Source organism: Protopterus annectens, chromosome 2.part1, assembly GCF_019279795.1.
Source record: "Protopterus annectens isolate FY-2018-M chromosome 2.part1, PAN1.0, whole genome shotgun sequence".
Classification (NCBI taxonomy): domain Eukaryota; kingdom Metazoa; phylum Chordata; order Ceratodontiformes; family Protopteridae; genus Protopterus; species Protopterus annectens.
In genome coordinates, this window is record NC_056729.1 from 564,290,761 (window position 1) to 564,308,277 (window position 17,517).

Below are 17,517 nucleotides of genomic sequence, written 5' to 3' on the forward strand. Positions count from 1 at the left end.
AATGAGAGAGAGAGAAGGTTGGATGATGTGGGGATAGTGAATCAGAAAGTGAAACAGATTAGCAAGGAGGAAGTAAGGACAGTTATGAAGAGGATGAAGAATGGAAAGGCTGTTGGCCCAGATGAAATACCAGTGGAAGCATGGAGGTGCTTAGGAGAGATGGCAGTGGAATTTTTAACTAGATTGTTTAATGAAATTTTGGAAAGTCAGAGGATGCCTGAGGAGTGGAGAAAAAGTGTTTTGGTACCTATCTTTAAGAATAAGGGCTTGTGCAGAGATGCAGTAACTACAGAGGGATAAAATTGATCAGTCACAGCTTGAAGTTATGAGAAAGAGTAGTGGAAGCTAGGTCAAGAAGGGATGTGATGCTTAGTGATCAGCAGTATGGTTTCATGCCAGGAAAGAGCATTACAGATGCAATGTTTGCTCTGAGAGTATTGTTAGAGAAATACAGAGAAGGTCAGAAGAAGTTGCATTGTGTCTTTGTGGACTTATAGAAAGCATATGACAGGGTGCTTAGAGAGGAGTTGTGGTATTGTATGAGGAAGTCGGGAGTGGCAGAGATGTATGTAAGAGTGGTACAGGATATGTACGAGGGTAGTGTGACAGTGGTGAGAACTGTGGTGGGAGTGATAGATACGTTTAAGGTGGAGGTGGGATTACATCAAGGATCAGCTCTGAGCCCTTTCTTATTTGCAGTGGTGATGGACATGTTGACAGATGAGATCAGACAGGAGACCCTGTGGACTATGATGTTTGCAGATGACATTGTGATCTGTAGTGAGACTAGGGACCAGGTTGAGGAGATCCTGGAGAGGTGGAGATATGCTTTAGAGAGGAGAGGAATGAAGGTCAGCAGGGCTAAGACAGAATATATGTGTGTAAATGAGAGTGAGGGTAGAGGAATGGTGAGGATGCAGGGAGCAGAGTTGGTAAAGGTGGATGAGTTTAAGTACTTGGGATCAACAGTTCAGAGTAATGGTGAGTGTGGAAAGAGAGGTGAAGAAGAGAGTACAGGCAGGGTGGAATGGGTGGAGAAGAGTGTCAGGAGTGATTTGTGACAGATGGGTACCAGTAAGAGTGAAAGGGAAGGTCTACAAGAGGGTAGTGAGACTAGCTATGTTATATGGGTTGAAGACGGCGACATTGACAAAAAAGGCAGGAGTCAGAGCTGGATGTGGCAGAGTTAAAGATGTTAAGATTTGGACTGGGTGTGACTAGGATGGACAGGATTAGGAATCAGTATATTAGAGGGTCAACTCAGGTTGGACAGTTTGGAGACAAAGCAAGAGAGACGAGATTGCATTGGTTTGGACATGTGCTGAGGAGGGATGATGGGTATATTGGGAAAAAGATGCTAAGGATGGAGCTGCCAGGTAAGAGGAAAAGAGGAAGGCCCAAGATAAGGTTTATGGATGTGGTGAGAGAGGACATGCAGACAGTTGGTGTGACAGAGAAAGATGTAGAGGACAGGAAGAAATGGAAACAGATGATCCGCTGTGGTGACCACTAATGGGAACATCCGAAAGAAGATGATGATCATACAATATTTTATATGCTGTACTAATTATCCTTTTTTTAACAGCAGATTTTGTACTACATTCTTTTACAAATTCTACCAGTGCTGGCCTTTCACTTAGGATCTCATATTCCTTTCTCTTTGTCTATAGTCTAATATCAATTATTGATAGAGAAGGCAATCTCTAACCTGCAGTCCAAATGCATTCTTGGCCTCTTCCCATTCTATTACCTTTTCCTCTCTAATTATTTGCACCTAATATCTTGGCTCCTTTGATGGTTTTCTCCAGTAAATGCCATCCCCTAGTGCCTATTCTCTCTACCCCTAATTGCAATCATCCCTAACAGTAGAATCTACTTTTTCCATTCCCGTGTTGGCTTAGCTCTTAAATTACTTTCTGCTACTTTATGAATATAATAGTCTATATGGTTATTGTTATTCTCCTTAAGGATTTGCATGCAAAATCCCAGTTTCTCCTTATTTCTTGAGCTTCCCCCTGTTTCAGCATGATCCCCTTCCACAGTGAATTATAGCTTTCTGCTTGTGCTATGTACAAGAGCCTTAACTGTTTAGCTTTGAAATACCCATTCAAATCAGGTAATCCCAAACAACCTTGCTCTACTGGAAGGATCAATTTACTTATCTCACTTGACACTTGCTTCTTCCCCTCCTAGATAAAATCCTTCAACTCTTTATTAATTGCTGTCCACAACTTCTCTTCTGGTTGACAAAAATATCCATGCTTGATCTGTGTATAAAACTAAAGGGACTAAATATCCATATCCACAAAACAGAGTTTCCAATTTCTCAGTTTTTGTATTATATTTTGTTTAGTCTCTTCCCACATATCCTTAGGTGCCATAACAGAATCTGTTTTAATCTATACTCCCAAGTACTTCATTTTATCATGTACCCATAAATATGGGTATTGCTGAAGCAATTTATGTGTGGCTATATAGTTTACAGCTATTGTTTGTTTTATTTTCATTCATTTTCTATCCCCAAATACTTGAAATTGTCTCTGAATGTTCCACAACAGTGAAATGTCCTTTTCTAGTTTTATCAGCTACAAAACAATATCATCTGCAAATAAAACCAACTTTTCTTGATTACCATACAAATTCTATCTTTGAATTTCTAACGCCATTATTTTCTTTGCCTATGGTTTTTAAATATAAAGCAAATAAAAATGGGAATGAGGAGACCCCTGCCTGGTTCCCTGTTCAAACAGAACTTATTAGAAAGGAAACTCCACTTTAATTTTCAACTTTTATCCCTCACATATCCTCCTAATTAACCTTATTATTGTGTGAGAAATGCAAATGCTTCCATTGCCCTACTCATAAAATTCCAGCTTATTCTGTCAAATGTTTTTTCTGCATAAAGATCTGTCAACGACAGTGGTATTGTCTTATATTCTGCTTCCCTCCAGATCATTGTTTTTATGTTATTGCTGTCAAATGTTTGCCTCCCCTCCACCAAACCACACTGATCCATATCTATCAATTTTGGCATCACCTTTGCCATCCTTTTAGCCATTAAAGACATAAATACTTTACAATCATAGTTTCGAATCAAAATGGGCCTATATGGAGCTGGATCTGATGGGTGTTTACCATCGTTAGGTATTACAGCTACCACAGCTTACTTTTAATATGTTGGTGCTTCTCTTCTCTTTAAAATACTGTTAACAAAACTCTCCAGATCTTTATCACTTGATTCCCTCCTAACTTCCAAACCACCACAGGAATACCCTCTGTTCCTGGAGACTTTTCTGTAGATTTGTCATACAACACTATTTTTATCTCATCTCTTACTACTCTATCAGTAATTCAGCCCCATCTACCAATAGCCTTGGCATATTTCTTTCTTTCATAAACATTTCCATTTGTGCGTTTTCCTTGATTTCCACATTTCTCTGCTTTCTACAGATTTTCATAAAATTTCTGAAATATTTCTAATACCTCTACAGGATCTCTGGTCATTTTCCTTGTTATAGGTTCCCTAAGCTCATCAACAACCCTTTCTACTTTATGCTGCCTGAGACATTGTGCTAAAAGCTTTTGTGTTCTGGAGTTATTTTCAAAAACAGTTGCTTAACTGGAGTCTTTCTAAACTCATGCATATTATCAAGGTAGTTCCTTATTTTCTTTTTAGCACTCCGTAGTTGGGCTTCTTCTTGTTCTGTGAGATTCCCCCTATTCTGCAATACTTTAACCTTTGTCAGTTTCTCTAAGTGGTTCTTGTTTCTTCTTAACCATATCTCTTTTTCTTTTATTTCTACCATATTTTTAAACTCCACTTTCATTTTATCTGACTCCATAGCTATATTTTCGGAAGAAATTTCTATCTTCCCTAATAACGCCTGAATAGTTTCCATTACCCATTCCTTAAATTCCTCTCTGTTTAATAGATAGTTGGAGAAGCACCAGTGTTTCATTTTTATTTCATTACCCTGCAGTTTTATTTTAGTTATTATTGGCACATAATCTGTAATAAGTTATTGGATGTGTATCAAAACATTCAGTTAAATGCAAATGTTCCTGTGAAATATAATTGCTGTCTAGCCTGGCCCAGTTTTTGTACCTTGGGGAACAATGTGTAAATTGTCTGTGAGCTCCTACTGCTGAATTCACATATTCCATAACAAATATTTTCATAAATTTCTTCAAAAATCTACCCTGTTCTATTATATTTTTCCTTCTAGGCCTCCCAGATACATCCTCATTGTTGCAAATCAAATTCCAGTTCCTACCTTCAAGTAATATTCCCTGCTGAAAGCTAATTATTTCTCCCAGAATTTTCTTAAGCTCCATGGTAGCAGTTTTAAGAGGAATATAAATAGATGCCAACGTAATCCTTCTCCCTTGCCAGTAGCACCTTACTACTACAAATCTACCATTATTATATTTTCCCCCTCTTCTATCACTATTGGAGCTCCTCTAGCAACTAATATAAGTACTCCCTTTTTCCTTTGACCCAGATATTCTGCTGAATAAGCATCCAGAAATCCTTTCTTTATCAAATTTGCATGCTCAGTTCTTCCCAAATGTGTCTCCAGTAGCATAGACAAAAAACACAAAAAAAATCCAGTGTAAAGAAACACTTGACAGCAGCATCAATACAACTCCTGTAGCATAGCTAATTGCACTCTGCATTTCTTAATATAGTTCACTACTCTTTTTTTCTGTATACATGTGAGACCATTCACGTTCAAAGATAATATGGAAAGTGTTACATTATAAGAAGTTATTATTCACACCTGTTATGTATAGCAACTTTTTAAAAATATCTTGTTTCAACTTTTCTGTTACTTGCAGACATTAATGTTTGGCAGGCTGATCTGTTATATAGTCGTTTCTTGTCATATCCATGTATTACCTATGTCACATTTTAAAAGACTTTTTGTTTTAATGAAAACCCTCAAAAAACAAAAACATACATACACACATATCCAGAAACTATTAACTTAATACTAACACACAAAACTGTGTGCATCTTCAAATAATGAAGTTCAACCTTCCTAAAAGGAACAATTGTCACAGGTTGACAACTACACTCAGAGGCTTTAATTGACCTGCAATGAAGGTTATCCATACTAAGAACAGCTTTAGAGCCTTTTCTGACTGCTGCTGCAGCTGATTGTGGGCACTGCTGTTTTGTGCTATGGGCCAGCTGTTTCACTAGAGATATATATACACACAGACATACATATAGGCTTACTATCAAAATCTCGCACCTGCAATGTGCGAATGTGTAATCCTGAAAGCATGTATTCAACATTTCAATTGAGCAAAAAAAAATGTTGAATTCACAAATTCACAACAGAAAATGCACACTAGCAGTCGCTGTTGTGGATTCAACATTTTGAATGCAGATTGCACTATAGTGGGGATCGAGAAATGGACCGTTTCCCTTACTGTAGTGCGATCTCAGAGTTTGTATATATATATATATATATATATATATATATATATATATATATATATATATATATATATATATATATATAAGTAGCAGAGGGTGTGGGGGGTGCAGGGGGACTTGCTCCCCTGCAAAATGTACTGGAAGTGTGGTATTTTTGGTAAAGCTGACATTCCTGAGTTGTCGACTTTCCTTAAATATCTCCTTTGGTTATGTACATGATTGTATATTTGATTTCCAACATTTTGGGGTCAGAAAAATGAACACTCACACTTGTCAGGTGCGGGATTTTGATAGTAAACCTTTATATATAGATATATATATATATATATATATATATATAGAGAGAGAGAGAGAGAGGAGCCATGAATTTAATTGAATGGTATACGGCGGTTTGGTCTATATCTGTTTAGCCGACAAAATTAGCTTGACTAATCAGATGTCTGACAGATGTGTGAGGTTGCACAATTCTTGGGATTGGGGAATATATCCTTTCCATGATATTGTGCAAACTCATAGTTAGTGTATATAATAAGCAGGGGTATGGGGGTGCAGAGGGTCTTGCCCCTGAAAAAAATAATGTTCTTGTTTTTTTTTTGTGGTTTTAATTTTTCATGCTCTGTGGTTATTACTTGGGGCATGCATAGCATTATGTTGACATTTGCATTACTGACATTTCATGATCTTGCAGCTGTGACTTCCTGTTTAAAATCTTGCGGATGAGAGCTGTTTGGAATATTTGACTGAACTATGAAGCCTTGAATTCAGGTATTCTACATGTTATATACAGACCTGTAAATAATTTGCCAAGCCAAGTGGGTTCATTGTTCATTTTCATTTCTGTTTAGAGCAATAAATCTGTTTTTTTTCTTCTTTTGTTATAAACATTTGCCTACATTGTTTTTTAGAATTAAAATATACATGGGCAGTTTGGCCTAGGACCTGACAAAATATAACAATGTCCTTCCTTAGCTAACTGTTGCAGTATTACAATACCATTGGGTTCTGTTGTGAAGTTAACCTGTCATCCAGCTAACGTACCAAAGCCATAAACTGTCCATACACTCGTGTGTCTGTCATATGACCCCAGGTCATAGGTATACAGGTACATAAGCAGATTTAGGAGAGTAAGATCCACCAGACGTATCTTCCCACCAGTCCAAATGCAGGATCCTCAGTCCTGTTGGCCTACTTTCTGCATTGTTGTTGGCTGCTTCCACTGCCTACACTTTTTCAAATAAGTGTCCCATTGGGAAACCTTCTTTTTCCTGTATTTTTATTGAAATATTTGTTAATGACAGCTAAGACAGGGAAGTGTGACTTTGGTAGAGTGATACCTTATAAATGTCTCCACTCCCAGTGCTTATTTTATCTAAGAACTGAACAAAATTACAGAAACTGTCAGGTCTGTCAATTATTTCTAAATCCCTCTGTACTCAACTTTTTTTGTTAAATGCATACTTTGAAATCCAATGTCTGAAGTGCTTTGTGCAAACAAATATGGCAGAACCCTGGGTCAAAGATGACACACTCACACCAAAAAAAGTTAAAAAAGGCTAGGCCTGAACTGTTTGCTGCCCAGGCTGATTCAGATGCACCCATTGAGATGCTGCAGGAATCCACAGTACATCTAACTCCTTTTCAGGCACTCATTACCATGAACCCTCTGGAGGCCGGTATGGTGTCTGACTCATAGGCGTCCAGTGTGACTGTTCATATTGATACAGTTGAGAACCAGGAACCAATGGTGATCATTTCAGGGACACCAGAGTGCATTTCACAAGTCCTTAAGCAGGAAAAGGGGCCAGGAACTTTGATTCAGGTCTACCAGGGATGCAACCCGCTACACTTCTTGAAGGCAGACTCCAACCCTAAGAAAATGAAGCAGAAAACTAAAAATATTTCTCTTGTTCAAGTATCTCAGAAAAGGGAATAGGTGGAGTTCTCACAGGGCCTATATAAGGTCATTTTGTCTCTAAAACCCCCTTTATTCCTTTCAACTCATTCACCCCGCCCCCAAGAAAAGACAGCATGAATCTTCATCTGAGGAGGAGGGCGAATCGGATTTTGAAGAAGATTCCTTAGCATATTCATTACAGATCCATTCTCCAAGCCAGCTTGCCTCTGATGATGAGGACACTGACTCCCCCATTGAAGAAATATCCTTTGGAGAATCTATAACTAAAATGATGCAGTACTTTAATTGGGAATCCAAGCAGGTGCCTGATTTACAAAAAAAGATGCTATAACTTCTCAGATGTAGGGGCACCCATGCTTTCTTCTGTCCCCCCCAGCTTTGAAGGACTAACTGGATGCTTTTGCATCCAACTATGTCTCTCCTGATTCCCAGTCTCCAGCATCCAAAAAGCCTGATAGGTTTAATAATGTACACAAGGATCTTTAGTTTCTTCACAAAAAAATCCAGTAGCAGATCCCACTGCTTTCTCTATTTCTGACAAATGTATTAAGCTTCTGCCAGCAGCTAATGTTTTGCCATCTGACAGAGATAGTAGGGCCATGCACAGGTATGGGAAGAAGGTTTATACTTATGCTCACTTGGCTTTCAGAGCTTTAAATTACTAGACTTAAATAAAATACCTTTTGTCTATTTTAGGGCCTGTAAGTAAGACTGTAGTTAACCCTGTGGCTTCCTTTTCTAAGCAACAAGCAATTTCTGTGCTTGGACAGGGTACACAAGTTGCTAGGAATTCCATAAAATGCAGCTATGATGTTGCAGAGTCTTCTTCCAGGACTGCGGCTGCTGGATCAATTATTAGAAGATTTGCTTGGCTTCACCTGCAGACCCTTCCTGTGAATGTTAAGACAAAACTTTTGGATTATCCCATTCATATACATCTTTTATTTGTACTCTCTGTGGCAGAAATTTTCAAGACTGCAAAAGTAGCGAAACTCTAGTAGAAGTAGTATTTTTTACACTTCAGTGCTTAGGTATCAAAGAAACCACCTGGCTAAGCCCACTACCTTTGTCAGCAGGTATCAAAACTCTTAAGCTTTGAAATCAGGTAGCATGTTAGACATAGTCTTGCAAATACATTGTCAAACTGAGTGGGTTTAATTTATTTTTCATTTATCATTTTCATTTCTGTTTGGAGGAATAAATCTGTTTATTTTTTTATAACCTTATGCCTTCAGTGTTTTTTTTAGAATTACACTGGTGATGTATACATGCCGCGGTGGTACGGTGGTAGCGTTGTTACCTCACAGCAAGAGGTTCTCCTGTTCGATTCTCGGCGTGACTTGGGAGTGCCTTCTGTGTGGAGTCTGCATTTCCTCCCCGTGGTTGGGTAGTGTTCGAAAGACGTGTGCGTAAATGGGCGTGCCTTCGTTGAAGGTTGGGCATTGAGCTGGCACCTCGGTGTTTTGTAAAAATTTACTGCCAGTCCCGCTGTGGCGACCCCTTACTGGGAAAAAGCTGAAAGACAAACAAATGGTGATGTATACATGTCAGCAAATTTGGCCTAGGACCTTCTAAAAAATAGATTTTCTCCGTGCCTCTGTTGCCAAGGGCATTACCTGTTTCAGTGAATGTTTCCCTGTGTAGTTTGTGCTAACAGTTCTGTTTACTGCTGTTTCCTGGTATATGCCCTTTTACCTATAACCATGGAGGATCTACAAAAACCTTACTCTAATCTAAGATGAAGACTGGTTCAGCTGTTGTAGCTTTGTCCTTAAACCCAGTGTATCTGTTGCTGACTGCCCCTTATGATAATTGGACAACATAATTCCCTTCCTCTCCCTGTTTATTGGCTGTTGACAATAAACCCATAAGTGTCATTTTGCAAATTCTCTTTCCTTAAACTACTCACTGGGCTAAAAGATCTTTGATAAAAAGTCTTTTGACTTTTCCTGGTTAGGGGTCACACAGCAGAACTCCGGTCTGCTAATAATTGGCAGTGGATTTTTACTGTGCTGAGTTGCCAGCCCGACGGCCAACCTTCAAAGAAGGCACACCCATTCATGCACGCACCTACCTGCACATCTTTAGACATCACTCGACCATGGGGAGGACATGCAGACTATACACAGAAGGTGCTCCAGCCGAGAATTGAACGGGAAAACCTCTTGCTGTGAGGTGACAACACTAACTGCTGCACCACCGAGGCCCTCTAAAAGACCTTTGATAAAAAGACCTTTGATAAAATTGCTTAATACTGAGAGTACTGATACTGCTTGCACTGATGTTAGTATCAAATTAGTGAATGATTTTTAACTGTAATTAGTTTACTGGTTCTTGCTGGTGGCAAAAGAAGGTTTCCAGGCTAGTTGTTTTGTACTGAAATTTAAATACTCAATAGCAAGTCCACCCAAACATTATTCTAAAACTGAAATCCAGGCAGTTACAGTGAGTTACCCGTGGCCCCAGAGTCATTTCTGTCTGTACTATGGGCCAACACTTCCCCAGAACTTTTTTAACCACACTAATTGAGATGGGTATCTTGAGACAGTGTAAGAACTGTCATGCTCTCTGATGATCAATTGTTACTCAAACAACATAGCACAGTGTGTGAGAAATGTACGTATGTAATATTCTTAGAGGCAAAAATCTCATACACAGTAAACTCAGACACCAAAATCATCAGCAGTACACCACACATCACCTGTCCAAGGCCATCACAATACACATAATCCATCATATGCTTGAGATTCTAAAGATTAACTTTCCTAAACCTCAAAGATCTCCAAAACACAACACTGGCACAAAGCACACTCAGCATATTAAGCCTATTATCTCACATAGCACAAGGAGTCTCAAAGTCACAGATGCTGATTCCATTAGACAGGCATTTAGCCAACCAAACATTCTTGTAATAGGTGATTCCACTGTAAGACATACAGATGTGCCTCTTACCAGGCTGAGCTAGGAAAGAGTGACAGTTAGTTGCCTGTCTGATGTCAGGATCCGTCAGGTCACATATGCACTCAAATCCTTGAACAACAAATACCAGTATGACTCTGGCATCCTTCTTGCCAGTGTCAATGACTTGAGGTGTACCTCCCTGGATTATGTGAAGAGTGACATGACAGAGCTCTTAGACTCTTTGTCCCTGGCAGGTATGAGCCTAGCACTGAGAACCATTCTACCTTCTCCAAGGATGATGATGTGATATGAGCAAAAAATAATTGACTTCAACAATTGACTTAAGTTTTTGGTTTTATTCAAATGGGGTTCAAAATTTGTCAGCTTGAGAGGATATAATTGACAGGCCTCACTGCTTCACCAGGGATGACTTGCATCTGCCACCTCTAGGGTTTAATTTATTTGCAAAGACATTGTCCACCCCCATAGTGCCTTTTTTAGGCAATGCCAACCTGGTAAGCCTACCAACATAACAAAACAAGCTAAGAAAAACAGAAAGGTGTTACTGATCAATGATAGGAGTCTGAACAAGAAACTCCACTCCCTACAAGCCCTTCTCACCCTTGGAAGACATTGATGTCTGTGCAGTGACTCAGACATGGTTTAAAATAGTGGTGAGTACTCTGGCTTTGCAGGGATATAATGTCTTCTACATGTTCTGATCAGCTACTATGTAGCCGGGGAAAAAGGTGGAGGTATATCAGTCTACATCCAGAAGAGACTCACATCAAGGCTAATACAGCAGTATGATGCACTAAAGCTTATTCATGCCCAAATAACCATCAGAAAGGTCCTGTACCACATATAAGATAGCTATAGAACTTCATGTATGACAAAAGAAAGCCACAATGCCTATCTACATGAACTAGAATCACTCAGTATTAAACCAAATACTGTTTTCCTAGGTGATGTAAACTATCAAACTATAGACTGGGAACCTACACCACAACTAGTGCACAAGCAAAGAGATTCCTGGATTTTGTCAATACAAATTAGTCAGCGTACCCAATGGGGGAACAACATCTTGGATCTTGTCTTTACTAATATGGGACTATCTTGCACCATTGTTTGTATATCTTCATCACTTGTTAGTTCTGACCATAAAGCAGTCTCCTTCAAAATAAAACTGAAACCAGAGATCCCTTCCACCCAAATTACCTTTAGAAATTTCTTTAAGACAAACTACCTACTCCTGAGTGATAGATTAGCAAGCTTCAAACCCCCAGCAAACCCAGTTAATGCTACTGAATACACAGAAATATACACCACCACAGTATACCAGCATGTGAACAGCTGCATAGATGCAGCCCCACCCCATAGGAATATGTGTAGGGCAAACCCCATGGTAAAACCACATTATCAACAATCTTTTAATAAAAGGAACACAAATTTGGCCAAAAGTAAGAAGAGTAATTCACAGAATGCTAAAGCCCCTGTTACTGAAATAAACAAGTCAAGAGCTTAATGAAATCCAGATAGCCAAGGCTGAAGCTAAAGTAACTGTCCAAGCCAAAGACAATCACAAGACATTTTTTAGTGATGCTCATAATCTCAAAAGCACAATGCAGCAATGCAGTGAGCTGACTGTGAATGATGTTACCTACACTGAGGCTAAAAGATAGCAAACTTACTGGCTGATAAATTTATCTTTAACTTTACCTCCTTTTCCCTTCATCTGTCCCTCAAGATATACCTAAACTTGCTTGCCTCCAGCTATCACACAAGACCAAGTCCTAAAAGTGCTATCAAAAGCTAAAAATACTGTATTGATGGATCCTGATAGTATCCCTGAATGCATCTTAAATAGCATAAAGCATGATGTAGCTAAACCCCTAACAACACTGTTCAATCTCAGCGAACTGAACAGCTACAATAATTATCCTGCATAAGGGAGAACTTTCCAAAGACCCAGGCATTACAGAACCATAAGTCTAACCAGACGCATATGCAAAGCCATGGAAATGGAATTAATCAAGCAGGACATAGGGAACCTCTTAACAGTGGACCTGTTTCAGTTTGGATTTGTCAAAATAGGTCATGCTTACTCAACCTGGTGAATTGTTTTCAAAAGGTCAACAAAGCAATGGATGATGGCAAAATAGTACATACTGCATATCACATACCTTGACCTGGCCAAAGATTGTGACACAATTCCCCACTCAGCATAGTAGAAAAAACAAACAAACTGGGAATAAACCCCTGTGTCACCTGCTGGATTGCCAACTAGCTCACAGAGCTTGCAGATAATCAAAGTATGGGAGTTACCTCCACAAAAAGATCAGTCACTAGTGGAATCCTCCAGAGTGCTGTGCTGGGACCGCTCCTCTTGGGCAGCTTCTTTTTTGAAGTAAAAACCAATACCAAAGGCCTTTGGCTAAGTTTGTAGATGACTGTAAGGTAGGAGCAGTCAGTGAATCCACAGATAATGTAGCCATCCAGTAGGAAGGTTTGTCTCAAATAAATAACTAGTGCCAAAACCATGGATTGAAACTAAATGCCAAAAATGCATTATTGTATCCTTTGATAAGTCATCTACTCCAAGTGAACTGCCACATGTACAATATGCCCCTAAGAGCTGACCCAGTTGTTCAGGATTTGGGAACTTATGTGGATAGTCACTTCACATTTGACCAACATGTGTCTATTGCCGTAAGAAAGTCTGTAGATTATAAACAAAGGGATTGTGTCTAGATCTAAAGATGTCATTGTCCCCTTTTACTCAGCCGTCATTAGGCCAATCATTGAATATAATGCCCCCATTGGCATGTGTCTGTCCAGACACATACAACAACAGAAATGCCCACAGAGATACCTTACTAAAGGGATACAAGGCCTAAACAACATGCCCTATATGGACCAACTCTAAGCCCTGTCACTATACACTGTGTCCTACAGACTGATAAGAGGTGACCTGTGTCTGGCATAAAGGCATCCTCTGACCCATTACTGATAGATTTACTGCATATTAGCAAGTCGATTGGCACCAGAAATACTCAGTCTAGGGATTCAAACCTCTTCTGTAACATGAACAGAATGACTTGCAGGGACAGATACATCTTGCAGAGGATATCTTTGCTGTGGAACAGATTCCACAGCACCATAAAACAAAGTTCATCCCTGTTCATTTTCAAGTGCAGCTTAGATCTATGGATAGGAAACAGAACATTTACCCCAGGATTGCCCCCTTTACTAGTAATGAACAAAGGCAGCCCCTAAATGCTTTATCCCATGCATGGGTCCCCTCAAATAATGTATGGTATGAGCCCAGTTGTTTTCATTAGGGGTAATATATGATTATTGGCCATGGGAAGGGTAAGGCCAATATATAATCACATGGGATAGATTATTTCAAGCACAAAAAGGGAAACTGGCTAGGCTTAAAATGGTCCGCAAGGGCACTTACCTAGTACTTACCTATGAACTTATGAACCTATGAATACCAAAGAGCAAATAACTCTTACTGCTTCCAGTAGGAATGTGAGATACTACTCAGGAACACGTTCACAAAAACAGAGTGACAAAAATTATAGAAAAATATGAGCACATTATCAAAGATGCAGTGTAACTTCTGTAGACTTTAATGAACTGTATTGCACAGTTCTACCATACAAGGTCATTTATTTTTGCTTCAGAAAAAGAGAGATGTACGATGTGTGTCCTTTAAATTATTGTTGCCACTAGTATGTTGCTCATGTAGTGTTGTTTTCTCTGCACCAGACAGCTTCAAAAATCAAATGTGATAAGGGAGATTCAGAAAATTGTGTGAAGGGCTAAATCAGACCTGAAAATAGGAACATTCTTCCAAAATAGGGACAGTTGAGAGGTCTTTCGCTGACAGAGGAAGCATTAAAAACCTACATAGACACTGAAGGGACTGGTTACATTGATTACACTTACTACACTGGCTATGTCAAATTTAAGAAAGAGCTGTTTGCTAGGGCTGGAATAATTTCTGCACTGAAACTGTTGTTTTTGTTGAGTCTTTCGGCTTTTCCCGGTTAGGGGTCGCCACAGCGGAACTCCGGTCCGCTAATGATTGGTAGTTGAGTTTTACGTGCCGAGTTACCAGCCCTGACACACAACCTTCAATGAAGGTGCACCCATTCACGCATGTATCCACGCAGAAGACACTCTAGCTGAGAATCGAACCGGACAGCATCTTACTGTGAGGCGACAACGCTAACATTTTATAAAATACTAATGCTGAAAAAGTGGTAACAGATCAGATGTATGTCTTAAACCTGTTGTTAGAACCTGATAGTGAGTGTAAAGTTTCTTGTTCTTCCTATTTTTCTCCAGCACTGATTTACTATGATTTTGTTTATTAAGTTACATATTTTGTTAAACAGCTTTTTTTAGTGTCTGGTTGGATATATGTTTTTGCTTAACACTAACATTTAACTAAAACATGCAGTGACTGGGGCAAGGGGGCCTGCATTTAGGTGAGTGAGGGGCACATTATGGAAGTTGACTTATAGTTCCACAAAATCCTGCTGATGCCCCTGCTTATACAGTACCGAATTTCAGGAAGCAGTGGGATATGCTGCATTAACGGATGAGTCTCTAACCTTTTACTATCAGTTGCTTCCTGTGTTCATATGCACTCGGCCATCTTCTGTTCTCCATGGTCCAATGCAGGCTGAACTGTGACCTATGTTTATGATTTGTTGTTTTGCCATGTCATATATAGTCTTCAGGTTTGTAGTGACTTGTGTGTCTGAACTTCTTCCTATACAATTATATCCAAAATATAGTTAACTTCCTTTATCAATTAAACCTCATTCATTTTAGTGGAGCACAAACTGAGAATGTTTCACAGCAATGGAAAACAATGGCTGAGCCTAACTCTAGAGGGTCAATAGCAAACATCATTTGCATTTTTCTTTGGGGATTTTCTGCAGTTGCTTACGTTTTTTTTTCAGGATTTAATTGACCTGCACCTCTAGAATATTTGTACATGTGAGCTGTTACACTTAATTTTTTTTTTTTCTGCAGCTACAGCTTATTTTATGTTTTTCTTTTCTGTTTCTTTTTTTTTTTTTTGGTGGGGGAGGGCAATTGTAAATGGATTTTGCAGCTTCTCAGAGTACTGAGATGTTCTTCGTGTTTCACTGTTGCAGTCATCACATTTGGGTTATCTGCCTGCAGGTAGCACTCAGCCATCCTGAATACCAGTGTCTTGGGATTTCTGCATCAGATGCTGTCACTTCTTCCGATGCCATTACATAAGTCTTTCTTGCCGTGCAGTGCCTGAAGCAGAAGCAGTTCGCAAGTGCCGGTCGGCCGACTCCTGAAATTTTCATTTTCGAGTTTCAGACCTGAAGTCTTCAAAAAAGATAAGTACCCCTTTGGGGATCCTTTTTTCTTGCTCTAACTGATGTCAGAAAAAATTAATAATTGTCTTACCTGTGGAAAGCAAATATCTCATAGAGATTTTCATTCTTACTGTGTTACCTGTTTAGGCCCAGACCACGACGTCCCTCGCTGTTGGTTTTTTGCCTTGTTCAACACCCAAACTATTCATCGTTGGGCTATTTTTGTAGCTAAATAGTTTAATTCTCGATCTCTGTACTCCAAAATGGCTTCGTTAAGCCATCCGACTACCGATCTTCCGAAAAAAAGTAAGGATAAAGCCAGAGACAGACCACATAGGTCCAAAACTGCCGATGATGCTTCCATTAAGCTAATCACCAGTCCGCTGGTACTCAGAGAGGTGCTTTCGCAGCCCCTGATACCCACTTCTACAGATTCGCAGGCCTCTGCTGAGACCCATTCGGAGTCTGTTGCCCAGAGATCGTCTCCACAATTTTTTCTCAAAGTTTTACTTTCATCTTCATGGAGCTTACAAGACAATATACAACTATGAATAATTCATTTTCCACAAATAGTTTATTTATATTGGATTAAATTTAGATTTCTTACTCACTATCAGATTAGTGTGTCCAAGGAAAGATAATACATATCAAATACTCCTTCCTCCATATACATACTGTTGAGTTAAACTGGTGCTGTAAAAGTTTACAAGCAAGATGTTTAGAGTAAGTGACCCTAACTTACAGTTATGTTCTCATTGCTGATGCCTCCAGGCCTGGCACATCTTTCAGCTAGGTGCATCATCTCCAACTAAGCCAGTCTACAGTGACACATTCTGGATGCAAGCACTGTTACATCGGCTGCATCTCTGCAGTTTCACTTCAGTTTAGATGGTTCACATATGCTATTTACACCATCATCTAGATTCTGTGGTTATCTCCAGGGAAATTATGATACTCTCATTTGAACCTCTTTCTCTGAACAACACTGTAAATCTTTTACATGTATTGCTCCATGTAATCAGTTTTAAATAATGAACTACTACTATAAACTTATAGCAGTTCTGAACTACCCAAAGCCAGACAAATAAAAACATGGTATGTGAAAACTTACCTGATTTGTCAGTTGTTTCCGCTGTGCCTCTAGCTGGTGATTTTGACTTCTTTTGTGTAGCTACTGGTCGAGTGGTAACACTGGGTGATTCATGGGGAGGTTCTGGGGTCTCTCCTCGGATTGTTGTCAGATCTTGCATGCTGAAGCTTCTTAATCTTTCAGATAGTGCACCTTGTCCCTGTAATATGGAGTCACAAGTTCATTACAATATTCCTACACCAGCAACGATTCTCCTGTACTACATATACAGCAACTAAAGAATGGAAATCATTGTTACAAAGTGACATTGATCTATCCACTGTCTAAACTATCAATTCTTGATGCATTTCTATTGCTAGTCAGTTCTACCAGCCTTTACTGATCACAGAAACCTACTACCTTCATTCTGAGTTAGAACCACCTGATCAATAACACGTTATAGTTTTATGTTGTCTTTCTATCTAGCTGGGTAATAAACCATAGCAGAACTCTACCAGATAAATTTAAATTACTTAAATGTGCAGTGAAAGTCTAGGAAGTGAAGGTGGCACAGTATAGTCTGAGTTGAGAGAGAGACGTAAGGTCTTCTATACATTTTGTCTTTCTTTTCATTTTGTATCAACAAATGTAAACACTTTACCTTGTGCGCCTGAATGACTAAGTGTTAGTGTTTTAATGTGTGTGTGTGTGTGTGTGTGTGTGTGTGTGTGTGTGTGTGTGTGTGTGTGTGTGTGTGCGCGCGCACAGGCATATATGTATGTGTGTGTGTGTGTGTGTGTGTGTGTGTGTG

At 39.3% G+C, this 17,517-nt stretch overlaps 1 protein-coding gene across 3 annotated transcripts in view; it reads right to left on the reverse strand.

The window, feature by feature from the left end:
• REEP1 (receptor accessory protein 1) overlaps positions 1-17,517 on the reverse strand; it is a 1,259,835-nt gene that overhangs the window by 214,166 nt on the left and 1,028,152 nt on the right. For all 3 annotated transcript variants that reach the window (XM_044062335.1, XM_044062333.1, XM_044062336.1), the window contains one exon: positions 16,749-16,926. In XM_044062335.1, coding sequence (XP_043918270.1) covers positions 16,749-16,926 — 178 coding nt within the window. The remainder of the gene's footprint in view (positions 1-16,748; positions 16,927-17,517) is intronic.